The 14,957-nt window shown below is 50.1% G+C and overlaps 1 protein-coding gene across 1 annotated transcript in view; it reads right to left on the bottom strand.

Moving 5' to 3' along the window:
- Positions 1-3,978: 3,978 nt before the first annotated feature.
- Nhsl2 (NHS like 2) overlaps positions 3,979-14,957 on the bottom strand; it is a 244,346-nt gene continuing 233,367 nt past the window's right edge. Inside the window, exons 3-8 of the mRNA XM_038317487.1 lie at positions 13,680-13,807; positions 13,190-13,382; positions 10,787-10,918; positions 7,315-9,633; positions 5,251-5,383; positions 3,979-4,464 (exon numbers count right to left, since the gene is read on the bottom strand). Of these exons, the coding sequence (XP_038173415.1) occupies positions 4,143-4,464; positions 5,251-5,383; positions 7,315-9,633; positions 10,787-10,918; positions 13,190-13,382; positions 13,680-13,807 (3,227 nt within the window). The 3' untranslated portion in view covers positions 3,979-4,142. The remainder of the gene's footprint in view (positions 4,465-5,250; positions 5,384-7,314; positions 9,634-10,786; positions 10,919-13,189; positions 13,383-13,679; positions 13,808-14,957) is intronic.

Here is a 14,957-nt window from a genome sequence, read left to right as displayed (position 1 = left end):
ACGCCTAACATTCTGCAAGGACTTCATTCCTTTGGCTTAAGGCTGTTCCCCTGTTAAAATGCAAGCAACCCTCGAAAAAGGTAGCATTAAGCCTCCCAATCTCAGAGTCAATGAATTCATCCCTTTCCTGAGAGCATGTTTTTCTTAGGAGGAGAACGAAGTAGGAGGCACTGAGGAGAATCGGTGCTGGGCCACAAGGACTACAAGGGAGAAGGGAGCAGAAAGAGCAGACAGAAGGCCACAGGGGCAGACCTCAACTTCCTGTTGAAGTTCTCTGGCCCTCGAGCTCCTCCTGAACGGGGCGCTAACTTGCCAGCTGAAATGCTTGTGATAATACTGAAGATTCTTTAATGCATACAAAGGCTGCTGGCAACCAATGGAGAAACAGCAAGAAAACATTTGGCGCAAAACCTGCCCCCAAATCAGAACTACACTCAGAGGAAGAAAGAGCAACTCATACTACTTTACAGAGCGCAAATCACAGGGCCGTGGCAAGGGTAAGGCACTGGCGGGGGCCTTGAGAGTGGGCGTCTCCCCAATCGCCTCACCCTAATCCTGGCCCTGGCAAATCATAGCAAAGGAAAAGCTCACCATTGTGCCACAGACTTGGCAAACATAGAGGGCGGAAGTAGTGAGCAACAGAGCACTGAGTGGTACCGAGTCTTTTTCCTGACTGGTTCGGAGGTGAGGAGGGGGGCGGGTGCCTGGGGAGATCTGCTCAGAGTGACAGGCACACAGAGATGACAACTGGATCTCTGTTGTCTTGATGACGAAGATGCCAGGCAGAATGCTTGTTGGGGGAACCTTGGAGATTTGCCCGTCTTTGTACATTCAAGGTCATTTTTTCCAGATCAACCTTGTGGTCGTGAGGCTACTGTGAATGAGCTGGTTGCCTGTGGCCTTGACTCCTTTGTGGCTGAGCTGTTGGTCTCCGTCGGTGCAGTTCGTGGGTGTTATGACTGAAAGACAAGCTGGAGCCAGGAGGGAGAGAGAGGCTCAGGCAGGCCAATAGTACAGGCAACGGGGAGGATCCACAAGCAAAGCCAGCCTTTGTATTAAGACCGACATGCTCTCCACTACTCACATTTGAACCACAAATACATAGCCACCAAATGCAAAGCACGTAGGTATACATTAACTGCCTCTGGGGGGTCTCCCCCACCCTTGATTGGACCAAAGCTATTCTAACAGGGCCACCTGCCACTGAGGGCTGGAGTTGTAGGAAAACAAGGGGATAGGAAGAGCCTCAAGCAGAGGCTGACCACCTGAACCCCCTTTCATTTCCCTCCGACTCACTGTGTGTGCCATCCATAGAGATCCCTCTCTTTCTTTACATGTGCTGTGTGTCACAGCAGTGGCAGCAACTTCCCTGAGACTTTCCTGAAAGGGCTCCCCCTCCCAATCCAGCCTCCTGGGCAGCACACATTGTCCTCAGGGGAGAGAGATGATGTTTATGATAATAAGGACAGAGAGAGGCTAAGTATTTAGAAAGATGCTTGGTGCTGTGCTAATCAATGACTGGCTTTAGTTACTATTATTATTATTATTTAACAATCTGGTTGTTTGCGTAGGACTAGGTCTGCTCCCTGCCAAGCCTGCAAGTACAGAACGACTACTCCCAGTCCTAAGTGTTTTCTCTGACTGTAAAGCCTCTGCCCCAAATCCTCTTGTGCTAGTTGGGCTTCTGGGGGTCATAGTGACGAGGAAATGTTCTAAACATCCCAGGCATACAGAGTCGTATAGAGGAGAACAGGGGTTCGGGTCACTGAAACAACCTCAAGCAGTCTAAGCATTCAGTTTAGAATCTTTTGGGGGGGAACCTCCAGAGGTAGCAAGGTGAGGGGAAAGGCCAAACCCATGAGAAGGAACAAACAAGACACTTCAAAAAAAAAATCATCAGCAAAAGTAGCAAGCCCTATACAGTCCCATATGCTCAAACTTTAGAATTCAACAATTGATTAATAACGGTTCTGCGGACCAGACCCAGGGAACCTTTTTCTCCTGATAGGCAGAATCAAGGGCACTCCACTCCTTCATTTTCCTGCAGAGGAAAACGCCTCTGTCTTTTGGAATTCTGAGTTAAGTCGGGTGTGGTTCTTATGTATAAACCAAGGCCAAGACTGAAGTCAGGGTCTCAATATGTAGCCTTGGCATCCTGGAACTACCAATGTAGATCAGGCTGGCCTCAAACTCACAGAAGTCTGCCTGTCTCCATCTCCCAGGTGCGGTGCTTCAAAGTGTATATCTCGCATTCCCGCCTGACTCGTGAAACTTGGCTAAGAAGATCTTCATGTTAAATGGTTTAAACGCTTCAGAGTAGCTAGAGTTCCCCTAACTGTTGATTATTTAAGTGGCTTCTTTCTAGAGCTGAGAGGGAAGTGCTAGCTGGAAGAGAGCTGGCCAGCTTGAGCTCTTTCCATTTGTCTAGAATTAGACCAATTGGAACTAGAGCCACCCAAGCAAGGACCTCAGCCTAGGACTTCTACCCAGAGACCCGAGTCTTCTCAGTACTTGGGGTAGTTTTGCAAGCCACTTTGCCTTGCTGGAGTGTGGGCAGTCGAGCTAACAGTTTGCTTCTCATTGGTAAGGAGTGTGACCTATCAAAATGGAGATATGCTTGTTCCTGGACCTCTTACTGCTTCCTCCGGGAGACTGAGCAAGGAATCTTTTAGGGCATGGAGTGCGGGGGATGAGTCAGGGCCCATTTTTGTTTGTTTGTTTGTTTTTGCAAAGCACACTACAAGTTCAATTCCTTTGGGCCCTTTGGGGGCAGAAGACAATGAACTTCCCAACACTGGCCAGCAGGTTCTCTGTTTAGTGCTTTGCTCAGCTTGTCCCCAGCCCCTCAGAAAGCAGGTGCTCTTGCTCTACTTACAAAGTCAAGTTGACAAGAACAGCCAGTGCCTGTTGGCTTTGGAAGGGAAGGGGTAATTGTGATTGTTTTGGAACTCTTTCAGTATCCTCTTTATCCTGGCTGCTTTGCCTCCCCCGCCCCCGTGGTTAGCTGAAAGTTGGCCAAACAGCAGTACCTAAATGGCAAAACATAGCCTTCTTGAATTATGGGCTGTCTTTTTTGATTCCACGTAGATCTTTTTCAGCCTACAGGTTCTTGATCGTTGAAACAGAGTCAGATTTCCTTGACACAAAACCCAAAGAACCACAAAAAGCACACTCTGAATCGAATGGTGTGGGGCAAGGTACACTTTCTTTCTACTCCTGGAGCCTTTGATGATGCCAGTCCTTCACCTAAGTACTTCCTGTAATGAATGTTACATGCGAGTGAAATGAGAGTTCTTGGAGTCTACAGCATGAGCTTGGCACAGATCCTGGCTACCCACGTTGACAGACACTCGAAAGACCTCAAGGCGTGCATGCGAGTTACCTTGGCTAGATGCGAGCAAACAAATGTCCCACTCGTTTGCTGAGCTTGGTTCAGCCAAAGCCACCCAGTCCCGTCTTTTCTAGCTAATGGGGGAGGGGGAAAATCCTAGAAGTTTATTGAAACTCATCACCCTGATCTCCGCATAGACAATCAAACTGAAAAAGGCATGGAGTTTTAGACAGTCACACTCATGTTTGCGCCACAAAAGCCATCCAATCAACCCCATGCTGAAATTAGTGCACGCCTCCTGCAGAGCTCTCTCTGGTGGAAAATCACACTGTGGTTGAGGAGGCCTCGGTGTTTGTCTGGGTCTTCACATAGGGCCGTCAAAGCCACCCCAGGAGAGGAGATAATCAGCAGTGGAATTGGCGCCTCTGTCCCCAGCCCTGGTTTGGAAGGTCCCCAGATCCCTTCTCCTCCCACCATGCATCTCAGTGACAGGAGCCAATGGACAAAACAGCCAGGGCATTGAAAAAGGTGGCACACTGGCTTTCAAATCTGAGGATCTCTTCTTAACGCACAGCGCTGGGAGAATCTAGAAGAACACCGATGTTCAGCCATGGTAAGCATGGAATCGCAGATGGTCTGAAGCCTATCGGAGTGCTTGGGGAGCGCAGGTGTGTTGTGTTGGCCTCTCTGCTGTCCAGAGTGTGAGTTAATGTCAAAGACAGAATCTTTTGTCATTTCTGTGGTTGGTTCCTTTCTGAAGCCCTCTATCTTCCCCCTGCTCTCCTCAGACCTAGTGAACAAGAAGCAGGGCTTAGGTACTGGGGCTGTCAGTGGGTTCATAGTCTTTTGAGAACTGCGCAATGATTCTTCGAGCCAGAGGGTTTGTGGTCTTGAGCAGCTCCGCTGCTGAGGGGCGGGTCCTAGGAGTTGCCTTACTTCCCTTCTTCTGGAGCAAGGCCTTGAAATCATCATTTCTGCCAGCGTCTAGGCAGGCACTGCCACTTGGCCCTGTGGCAGCAGCAGACTCAGTGGTGGGAGAATCGCCTGTGTTCTTCACTGGTGAGTGGGAGCTGGGTCTGCTGCCCGGGAAGCCCTCCCCAGGCTCTTTCCAGCCCAGGAGCTTTCTTTTAGATCTAAACGAGAGGCAAAGACTGGTCTGAGCGAAGTCGGGGAATTCAGGGAGCAGACAGCTAGCAAAGCTTTGAAGAACTGACAACCAGGGATGTGCTCAAGATCATGCATATGACAGCCCCGGGCTCCCAGGCTCATTGGGGGCCCCTCTGTTCCCCACATGCTTTTCAGTGGCCACAACTAGAGTCACTTGCCCTATGCTACAGGTTCAGTCCTTGACAGTTCTGAGATCAAGAACAAACGTAAAGGGACAAGACCAGGAGCTCAGTGACTGAATCAAGACAGCCAGGGATTTGGAACCGATTTGAGCTGTTGCTCCAGCTCCAGTAACTGAGCTCGTGGATCCAGGTACCTTATGAAAAGCCCTGCCTCATGCCCCAATGCCCATCTCTGTTCCCCCTCTGCCTAAGTCCCCGCTCTCATATGCTGCCCTGTGCTCTGTATCACCTCAGAACAGAATTCTGTGGTACAAGAAATTCTGTGAAGGGTTAAATGTCTCTTACTGCAGATAGAGCTGTGAGGCAGCAGATGGAGACACAATAGGCCAAGCAGTTGCTAGGAGACGAGGGGCCTCTCTCAGCACCTGGTCCTCCCCTCCTCCTCCTCCGCTTTAACCAAAGATATCAGTGAATTTGAGATGTGAGGCCCCAGACTGTGCTCACATACGTAGGTAGGTACTGAACTGAATCTCCAGTTGCAATTCCAGCGGCTGTTCAGAGGCTGCAGTTTTTCTTTAAGCAGAAAAGGGGAAAGCAATTGCAATTATAATGAAGGAAAAGGATCCTGACCTGTGTATCACAGTAAATAAATCTTCAGTCGTGCGCGAAGCCACAAACACGTCATCGTCCTCCTCCGAGATCCACTCAGCTGTCTTATCACTGATTAAACTTTTCTCTTCGGCACTTGGTTCCACAGTCCTCCCTAGGTATAAGAACCAAAAGGCATGACTTTGGCCATGAGAGTTAGGACAGGGCACATGCTCTCTTGCTATTCCCCTCAATGTGCAAAGTAACTCTAGATAGACAGCAGGACAGAGTCTTTTGATATCTCCATTTTGCGAGGAGGAACATGAAGTTCAGAAGGTTAATGATTTACCCCCAGGCCTTTCAATGCCCACATGGTGAAGACTGGCCCAAATCCCTGTTCTCATGCTTGCTTTTCATTAATACAGGTCATCTGAGCATGCTCGTTTTCTTATTTATTTAAAAAAAACCAGTGCTGGGATGGAATACACTAGATAAGCTCTTTTGGCACTGAGCTATATCCCCAGCCCCCTTGTTATAAATACATAATTAAAAACTCAAGATACTGAGAGAAGGGTAAAGCAATTATCCTCGCCCAGTGGGGGATGAGACTTGCTTGAATCGGAGGGAGCCTGTGGAGTTGGAGGAAGCATATTTGGAAATAACCTGTGGCTTTGACATGCTCACTTGCTTTCGTCATAGTGATTAACTTATGCTGAAAGTCTAAACCAGCTTAAAGAAGGTCATGAGATTTTGATGTTTAACATCAAAAATGATGTGAGACATAGTTGAGCCTTGAGGACATTAATAAAAATAAGCAAGTCATAAAAAAGACAACAAATCTATGACTCCACTTGGCATCCAGAACAGTCAGAGCCATAAACCTGTGGTCAGGAGGGGAGGAGGAAGGGGGGAGGAAAGGAGGAGGAAAGAGGGGAGGAAGTGGAAGAAAGGGGGAGTTGTTTTAAGGGTACAGATTTTTATTTTCCCAAGATAAAAGACATTTTAGAGATGGGTTTTTCAACATGAATGTTCTTAAGCACTAACGAACTGCATGGCTCAAGATGGCTAAAATTAAGCCCAGGATGGAGGCACACATCTACAGTTCCAACATTTGGGGGTGAAGTGCTGAGACAGAAGAATTGTGACTTTCAGGCCAACCTAGGTAACACAGTGAAATTCTGTCTCAAAAAAGGAGTTGGTGCCAGGAAGGTAGTTCGGTTGATAAAGCACCTTCCATACAAACATGAAGACCTGCGTTCAGATCCCTGGTACTCATACTCTTGTGTATGCCTATAACCCTGATAATCCAGATCTGGGGGGGGGGGGATGGAGACAGGTAGATGCCCAGGGCTTGCTGGCCAGCCAGTCTAGCCAATAAAAAAGCTCTGATTCCTATAGAGACTCTGTCTCAAAAGACAGGGTAAAGGTTGAGAGCCAAAGACACTCAATACAACCTGTGCCCCACCCACCGCCGGCCACATACGGAAATGGTTAAAATATAAGTGTTGTGTGTATCTTACAATTAAAATAAAAAGCCACAGAAACAACACCAACCAAAGTGAAGAATCATTAACTAGCCTACTCTTATGGGTCCAGGAAGAGTTAGAATCAAATCTTCCAAGGAAGACTGTGCCCCTTCTTGTGGAAAACACTGGAAAAGTGTGCAGGTCATCATTGCAGAGTCCCATGAGCCTTCCAGGACTCTTGGACATGGACTTCCGGAGTAGTGAGTCCCGAGCATTAGTGTAAATTTAGTCTGACTAATGAAAACTATTGTCGGGTGAGTGGGAGTCCCAGGGCAAGGGCTGCATGCCTGACTGGCCAGATGCGGTCGGGAAGTCCCAGTGTGCTAAGGCTTTGTTTGATTTGTTACCGTGGTGTCTGTGCCAAGGGTAGATTGTTCAGACTTAGCCTTGGGGTCAGCCCTGATCTCCTGGACAGTAAGGCCAACTGGCAGTTCCTTTACAGAGTTAACTCACGCCCTCTAGATGTGCTCCCTACAGCTTTGGTCATGCCCGGGCAATTGCTCTGTCTTTACAGAGTTAACTCCAGCTTCACCCTCATCCCTCCTGCAACTGAAGGGCAAAGCCAAGAAAGTTTACTAACCTGGAGAGATGGCCTCCTTTTCACCATCACCAGGAAGACCCGAAGTCATCCTTTTACCAGGTGACTTCGGGTCCTCCTCAGTGGAGGGACACTTGGTATCTTCCTCCAAGGTGATGATGGGGCTGAACGGCAGCCTTGGTTGGGCCATGCAGGCATCCATTTGGGCTACAGGGGAGACAAGAGGCAGGTAGAGCACACTGGGCTTTTTTGGTACTGGAGGTGGAATCTTGCTCATCTTTTTCTCAGCTTCTTCCTGGCTCTGGAGGCTGATTCTTTCCGGCAGGGCTCTCACCTTGGGGCCCCCGTCTTCTACACTGGCCTGGGGAGGTTGCTGTGTTCCTGAGAAGAAAGCACCAGAGGAACTGGCGAGAGGTGTGAAGACAAGGGTGGAGGGCGCTGTTGACTCCCCGGGGCTCCTGCCACTGGGGAAGCTAGGTGACTTTGGTTTCTGCAACACTGTGTAGCTGTCTTGGGGGAGCTGCTTCACGTGTGGAACGGAGCTCCTGGGTGTCATAGCCATAGTAGGAGAAGTTAGCGGATACTCCCCAGGGAGCGAGGGTGGCCTGTGACCCAAGCTTGGAGGCCTTCGGGCCAGTGGCGGTTTCTCAGCTATGGGAGGTTTCACTTTCCTCTCTGGCAAGGTGAAGACTTCTTCTGCTCCAGGTTCCTCGGTGTAATCTGGGCTCTCAATGTCATCTTCTGGCTCAGACTTGCTGACTGACCTCAGGCGAACAGAACGGAGGTCAGACTGAGTAACCATGGGCATGATTGGCTGGTTTGGACTAGTTTTCTGTGCCAGTTTGGCCCCAAAATTGGTATCAGAGTGATGGCGGCTCACCTTGGTCTTGCTGCGCATGGAGATACTCATCCCCGACAGATCCAGGGTGGTTGAAGAGGTCAATGGTAGGTCAAATGATAACCGTGACTTGCAGATTTTTTCCATTGGTGACATCGGGGGCAGTGATGACTTCCTTTCTGGTACCACCGGACGTACTCGGACACTGGTGCTCGGAGGCGGTAAGTGGCCCAGGGTCAAGGACATGGAGACAGTGGGTGTGGGTGTCTCTGACTGGCTGGAGTAGCCACTGGAAGGGGACATCAGTCCAGTGGGCCTTCCAGGGGAGGCTACTTCCCTGGCTTCCACCTCAATGGAGATCTGGGAGGGCGTGGTTGCTCTGGAGGTGGAGGGGGAGGCCAGAGACTCCGAGCTTCCCCGAACTTGAGTGCACTCAATGACTGTGGTGCCAGTGGCTGTGCTGGAGCTGGACAAGGATTGGTAGGTGTCACCAGACTTCCAGTCAGTAAGATACCAGTGGTGAGAGAACTGTGAACCTTCTGGATCTTTGAGAGTTGGCACAGCTGGATGCCCTTGAGGATCGGGGTGAGATGAATGGTGCCCTTGGTGTTCCAAGGAGAGGCAAAGGCTCCTGGGCCTCTGGTCCTTGGGCAGTGCCAATTCACCTTCTGGTGGGAGGACTGGCTCATCTTTGACTAGTGAGACGCTTCTCATGGGTGGAGAGGGCTTCTTTTTGGCCTTCTTGAGTGAAATACTTTTGGATCTTTGCCTCCTGTGCCGCGCTTCTTGCTCAGTGCTGAGGGCTGCAATGTTGTCGGTACTGTTACTGCCTTCAGAGTTTGTACTGGCATAAGGCAGGATGCAGGCCTCACCAGCCTTCTGCTCTTCACCATAGTCCACCGAGGTGACACCTGAGTCCGTGGGCACAGAAAGTGACCGCTCCCGGAATCTGTTAGTTCCGCCAGGGCCTGTTTCCAGTCTTGAGGTACCACGGGCCAGGAGGCCAATCTTGGGAGGTCTTTCTGGTATTTGCCTTAGTTGAGTGGGATGGTCAGAGTAGCTGGGTAGCCCAGTGCATCCTGCTGGGTTATCACGGGTGACAAAGAGGGTAGCCGCCTCTTTAGGGACCAGAGGTGGGAGTGTGTTCAGAGAGACCCAAGAATTCCCAGAGGAAGGATTTTTTCCATTTTCACTGACTTGATTGCTCTGGCTGCTGGCACTTGGAGTCATGTACGTGAAAGCATCTCCTTTCCAGGAAGTGGAGAACGTTGACTCTGTTGGTCCATTGCAAGAACTGGGGACACTGTACACCATTGCCATGCTCTCCGTGGCAGGAGGGTCTGGGCCACCACGTGCCTGGTGAGGGTCTGCGGGCTCACTTGATGAGTGTCTCAGTCCTGGCGAGGTGAGACTTGGAAACCGAGCTTCCTGCCCAATAGCAACTCTTCCCTGAACAACTTGTGGAGCTGAGTAGCCAGGCCTGATGTCCGAGGCCAGGCTGCCTACTGGGCTGTTGCTGTGACCTGGAGATGGAAAACACATGTTACTGGCACAGCAAGGGATCCCCCATCAGCTGTGTTATAACACGACACCAACTTTGTACCAAGCAGCATTGCTGACAGCTTTGTCAGAATTCCTTGGTTTTTCCTTTTCACAGATGAGGATACTGGGGGAAGTTGGGATTTTGTCCAATGCCACACAGTGAGTCACAGGGTACCCTTGGATTGGCCAGATGGCTGCCAAAGACTTTCCAGCTTTGACGACTCCTTTCAGAGTACAAGTGTCACATGTGACTACCTCGGGATTCCCCATACTTTCTTTCTTCCTGGGTTCACGGAACCAGCAGATCTCAGGGGTCGTCAGGCCTGAGGTGAGAGCAGAAATTTCTAAACTGACTAAAGCCCACAGCAACATGTGGCTCACAGCTCCAGCTGTGAATCTGGACTTTGCCAGAATGCTGTATTTCTGGCATCTGCCACCTTTTGCCTTTGAACATAAAAGACTTAGGGTAACTCACAGATGTGACACCATTCAGATGTTCCAATCTCCAGAAGTGTGCTCACATCCACAGCTATTCTAATATTACTGTTATTGCTACCTTACTGACATGGTAATTCATAATAGCCAGAATTTGCTGAATATTGACTATATCCCAGGCACATGGCAGGCAGTCTACACAGATATCTTTAGTTACCACAGTGACTGTATTGGGTCAGTACAAAATTATAATTGGGGGGTGATTCCCCACTTCTATTTGTATAAATTTGGCATATATGGTAACATTACTTTTTTTGAGACAAGACCTCATTATGTAGTCCTTTGCTGGCCTAGAATTCATGGAGACCAAGATGGCCTTAAATTGGAGATAATCTTCCTGCCTCTGCTACTGAGTGCTGGGATTAAAGGTGTGTACTTCATATCTAATTTCCATTACATATGTAATGGAAAACAAGGATGTGGTGGATTTATTAGCCCAAGATCCCTGCCCTCCAGACTCAACCGCTGGTCTTCCCAAGGGCCCCTGGTTGACATTAATCACACACTGGCTTTCTCAGGATAGTCAAAGTCCCTCTACCCAGAATTATTCCAGGTCCCCACTGCCACAATGACACTTGCATGACAGGAGTAGTGGGAGATGGGGAAAGGGTTTGAGGGAATCAACTGTATTGGGGTCACCTGGGTCTCGCTGAGAAAAGTTAGAGAATCCAATAATGGTCCGCCTCCGCCTCAGGGTGGACTTGGGGTTCACGGCTGTCTCTGTGTTAAACAACGAGTGTCGAAAACTTGCATGTCTATCAAACTGCTGCCCTGTAGCCAAAATAAAGACACTTGGGTGCATCCTGGTTTCTGTTTAAAGCACAGTCAAAACTGGCCTGAGGTAGAGAGAAAGGATGACGGCAGTAGCGATGAGCATGAACAGCAGCATCCAGGAAGGTGGTACTTCATCCTCCCTCCCCCCCTCCCCCCTCCCCCATTTTGGTGTTGGGCACACACGCTTGGTTTTACAGGCCACGCCCAGCTCATTTGCACTTCTTAGGTGCACTGGGCAGTATTTTTCAACTCTCTCCCCACACTGAAATAAACTGGGTAGCTTTTGAAACTCCACAATCTGAACTCCAGAATATTCAACTTTCTGGGAGGAGGGCCTAGGTAGAAGCATTGCCTAGGAGTCCTTGGGTGGTTTTGCAGATGCATAGCCAGGGCTGAGCATCATTGCTTGTGGAGAGATGGGCGGGGGCTAGGTGTTATTTGATTATGATCATAGGGTTTCTCCTGTGGTGCTGGCGACAGAATCTGGAGCCTTTTATATTCAAGGCAAGTACTCGACCACTGAGATGCACCCTGTACTCCTGGGTGTAGTTTTGTGAGTGAAGGGCTCATTTGGTTATCCAGGTTGGACTTGCCCTCATCACCCTGCCTCTGCCTCCAGAGTACTGTGATTACAGATATGTGCCATCATGCCCAGATTGACTTCACAGGGACCAGGTGAAAAACGGCATCTCTAAGAAGCGCTCCTACTGATCCCAACATTTAGGAAGCAGCCTGATAGTCTGTCCTACAGCTACCTGGCCACATTACCAAAATTGGCAGTTGGTGTTGACTGGACCCCGTGTAATTGTCTTAAAGTGCTGGGTCAGCTTTTAGTTCTGGGAATCTGTTGCGGGCAAAGTCAGGGTGAGGAGGTCCAAGGGGCTAAACAGGCAGGTCCCTGTCTCTAGCTTAGTGGCTGTTTAAGCAGGACCCGTCCCCCTGCCGGTCACACCACTGCAGCCCCATCCCAGCAAATGGTTCCACAGGACAAAGTCAATAGCAGCCCGAAAGTGAGCCAGCCATTTAGACAGAGCTCATCAGTGTTGCTTTGTGAATCTTCCATCACAGTTTTCCTTCCCTTGGCAAATGAGCTCCTTCCTGCCTCTCTTTCTCAAGATGACTCTAGGTGCAGTGGATGAACCCAGATCCGGGGAGCATGGTCACACAGAGACAGAGCTTCCCTCACTGCTCTCACCAACCTTTTCCACCACAGCAGGACCCATGCCAGCTTCAAGGCCTCCTCCCGTCCCTTGACTGAGGTCTTGCTTCCATCAGGGCCCTGCAGGGGTTCCTGATATGACTGGCCCTGTTCCTTTCCAGCCACTGGAGTGGGAAGAAGGAGTGCCACATGACCCCAACCCGGAGACTGTGATTGTGCTGTCAACTTGACAGAGCCTAGAATCACCCAGGAGATGTGCCTCTGGGCATGAGTGTGGGGATTAACTTGATTAACTGACATGACAAGACCCAGCTTTAACTGTGGATGGCACCATTCCTTGGGCAGGGGATCCTGGACCCTATAGATGAAGAAAGGGAACTGAGCAGCAGCAAGTAGCCATTGTCTTCTGCTTCTTGCCTGTGGAGACAATGAGACTCACTGCTTCCAAGTTCCTGCTGCCTTTCATGAACTGCACCTTGAACTGTGAACCAGTCTATACTCTTGCCCCCCCCCTTAAGTCGCTTCTGTCAGGGTTCCTTATCACAGCAATGGAGAACGAAACGAAGACAGATGCAAGTATCCCCCCCCCACCACTACTCTCAAGGTCATCCTGGGCCCCCTGTGGGTCTTTCTCTTTTCCCTCTGTGCCCTTTGTATCCCCTTCCCTTGTTACACTAGAGTTAAACCACATGTGCTCGGATTCTCATCTCCTTCTGTCTGTTATTTGTATATTCCAAACCCAGAACTTTGGGTTTCTAACATTATCTTTACCTGAAATAATCAAAATTCTCAAACTTTGTTTTCACTTAAACTCAAAAGAAAACCTATGTTCAGAAAACTTTTGGTACATTCTGCAAAGAAACTTTTTGTTTGCTGTTCCATGGTATCAGTTACAGTGATTGCAGATAGGGAGTGAGGGAAGAGGAGACATTGTCCCCTCTCGGCTTGCTCCCGAAGTACCCTCCACTCCCGGAGGAGTCATGACCTGGACAGCGCAGAGTGAGTCAGCAGCAGATAGAGTGGCCCTCCCTCCCCAGCACCCAGTGCATTTGGAGAGAATGGGCCTTTGGCATGAAGGGAAGCAAACAGGCGGTGCTAGGCAACTCTACCAGAGATGTTGATGGGCACAAGGTCGGACTGCGTGGAGCAGGGCTGAAGCCAGCGCTTCTCCTTTAGGATGGGTAGAGGGAAGGGGCCATTCCAGGCAGTTTGCTTGTCGGCTGTAGGCAGGCTCAGGTAGGCCTCTGGGGCCCTCACACCCTGGGTCGTGGTCTCATCCTCGCTCAGCTGCCGTTTTGCAGGCTGTTGGGAGAGAGGGTGTGATGGAAAGGGTGCACTTCTGACTGGAGGAGCTGGTGCCCATAGGATGACTGCTTAGACAGAATGGTTGGAGGCATCCTCTTGAAGGCAGGAAAGCATCGTACAGGGTGCCTGACTAGGCACCTGCTGTGCAGGGCCCTTCCCAGCGGGACCTCGCGGTAGCCCTGCTAGTGAGCAGTGATGAACAGCAGCTTCCAGGGGATCACATTAGCAGCAGTTCAAGATGCCCTGCCGGTGGGTGCACGCTGGCTCTCCCAGGTTGGGGAAGAGACAACTCACCATCAATACAAACTCCAGACGCTTGGTAGACTGGGGCCTTTGGCTGGCAGTAGGCTCAGGGGCCTCATCAGAAGAGCGGAAGGTCTGCCCCAGAAGTCTGGCCTCCGAATACTGTTCCTCATATTCTTCTGAAAAATAGCATAGTGGAGACACACTCTAGGGAGCCAGGTGCCAGGCTGGGGGAGAACAATGAGCCAGGCTCCTGCACTAAGCTGCCCAGCTTGACTCATATTGCTTCTTTGAGCTATTTCCTGGCCACTGGATTCAGAAATGGAAAAGTGCTTGGTTCCCAGGACCATGAGGGCAGAAGAGGAAAGGAAGTCAGTAAATCCAAGCTGTGCTGCTTTGGGGCTCATGCCTTCTATAGTGGTCCCCACCTTAAGCACTCAGCCCGGAGAGCCAACACTCGGGATGTAGACACCCTTTGCTAATGGTTCCATTTTCTGAGGCGCTGCAGCTCTTCGGGTGTTCTGCAGTGCTACCAAGGATCAATGTACACGAAGCAAGAAGAGACCCACACTGGAACTCTGTCTTGGATCGCAAGAACTTTACGGTTTCTTGGTTTTCTGTGAGACAAAATCTTGCATGTAGCCCAGGCTGGCCTCAGAACTCAAGATCCTCCTGCCTCAGTCTCTTGAGTGCTGGAATTACAGGCTTGTGCCACCATACCTGGATGCAAGAACTCATACTTGGTGGCTTTTAGGTCTGTTTCCACTGTGGATGGAATCAGGTCTAGGCAGGCGAAAAGTAAAGGAACCAAAGGTGGTGGCATAGAAGACAGCGAAGTTCACAAGCCAATGAGAGGAGGTAAGAATGTGTAAGATGGAGTAGGGTTGGCCAAAGTGATGGCTTAGATGAAATGGCGAGAAAGCGAGAGCTCAACAGACTCTTGACTCTGGTCCTGGAGCTTGTTGCTCTCACAGATCATTCTTTGCACCTGTGTTCCTAGTCTATGCCCCCTCTCAGGAGCCTTTTCAGTCTCAGGGAAGACACCTGAAGACCACTCCCTCCTTTGGACTGTGGCTACTGGGCATATGAGAAAAACCCGCCTCTGTCAGGAGGTGGAAAGCGCTCTCCCTGAGCTCCTGCTCACTTGCCCTACCGAATTTTGCCTGTGGTAGGAACAGTGAGGTCACCCCCCAACTCCACCCTGCACTCTCCCTCTTCCTTGCTGGACACACGGCTCATGGTTAGCACTCAGCATCTTGCTTCTCTACTGCCCTTTGCAGAGATTAGGAGTTTTAGCTGCACTCCACTTGGGAGGCCCATCTAGTCTGC

This window comes from Arvicola amphibius, chromosome X, assembly GCF_903992535.2.
Source record: "Arvicola amphibius chromosome X, mArvAmp1.2, whole genome shotgun sequence".
NCBI classification, from domain to species: domain Eukaryota; kingdom Metazoa; phylum Chordata; class Mammalia; order Rodentia; family Cricetidae; genus Arvicola; species Arvicola amphibius.
This window is presented reverse-complemented; position numbering and strand designations above follow the sequence as displayed.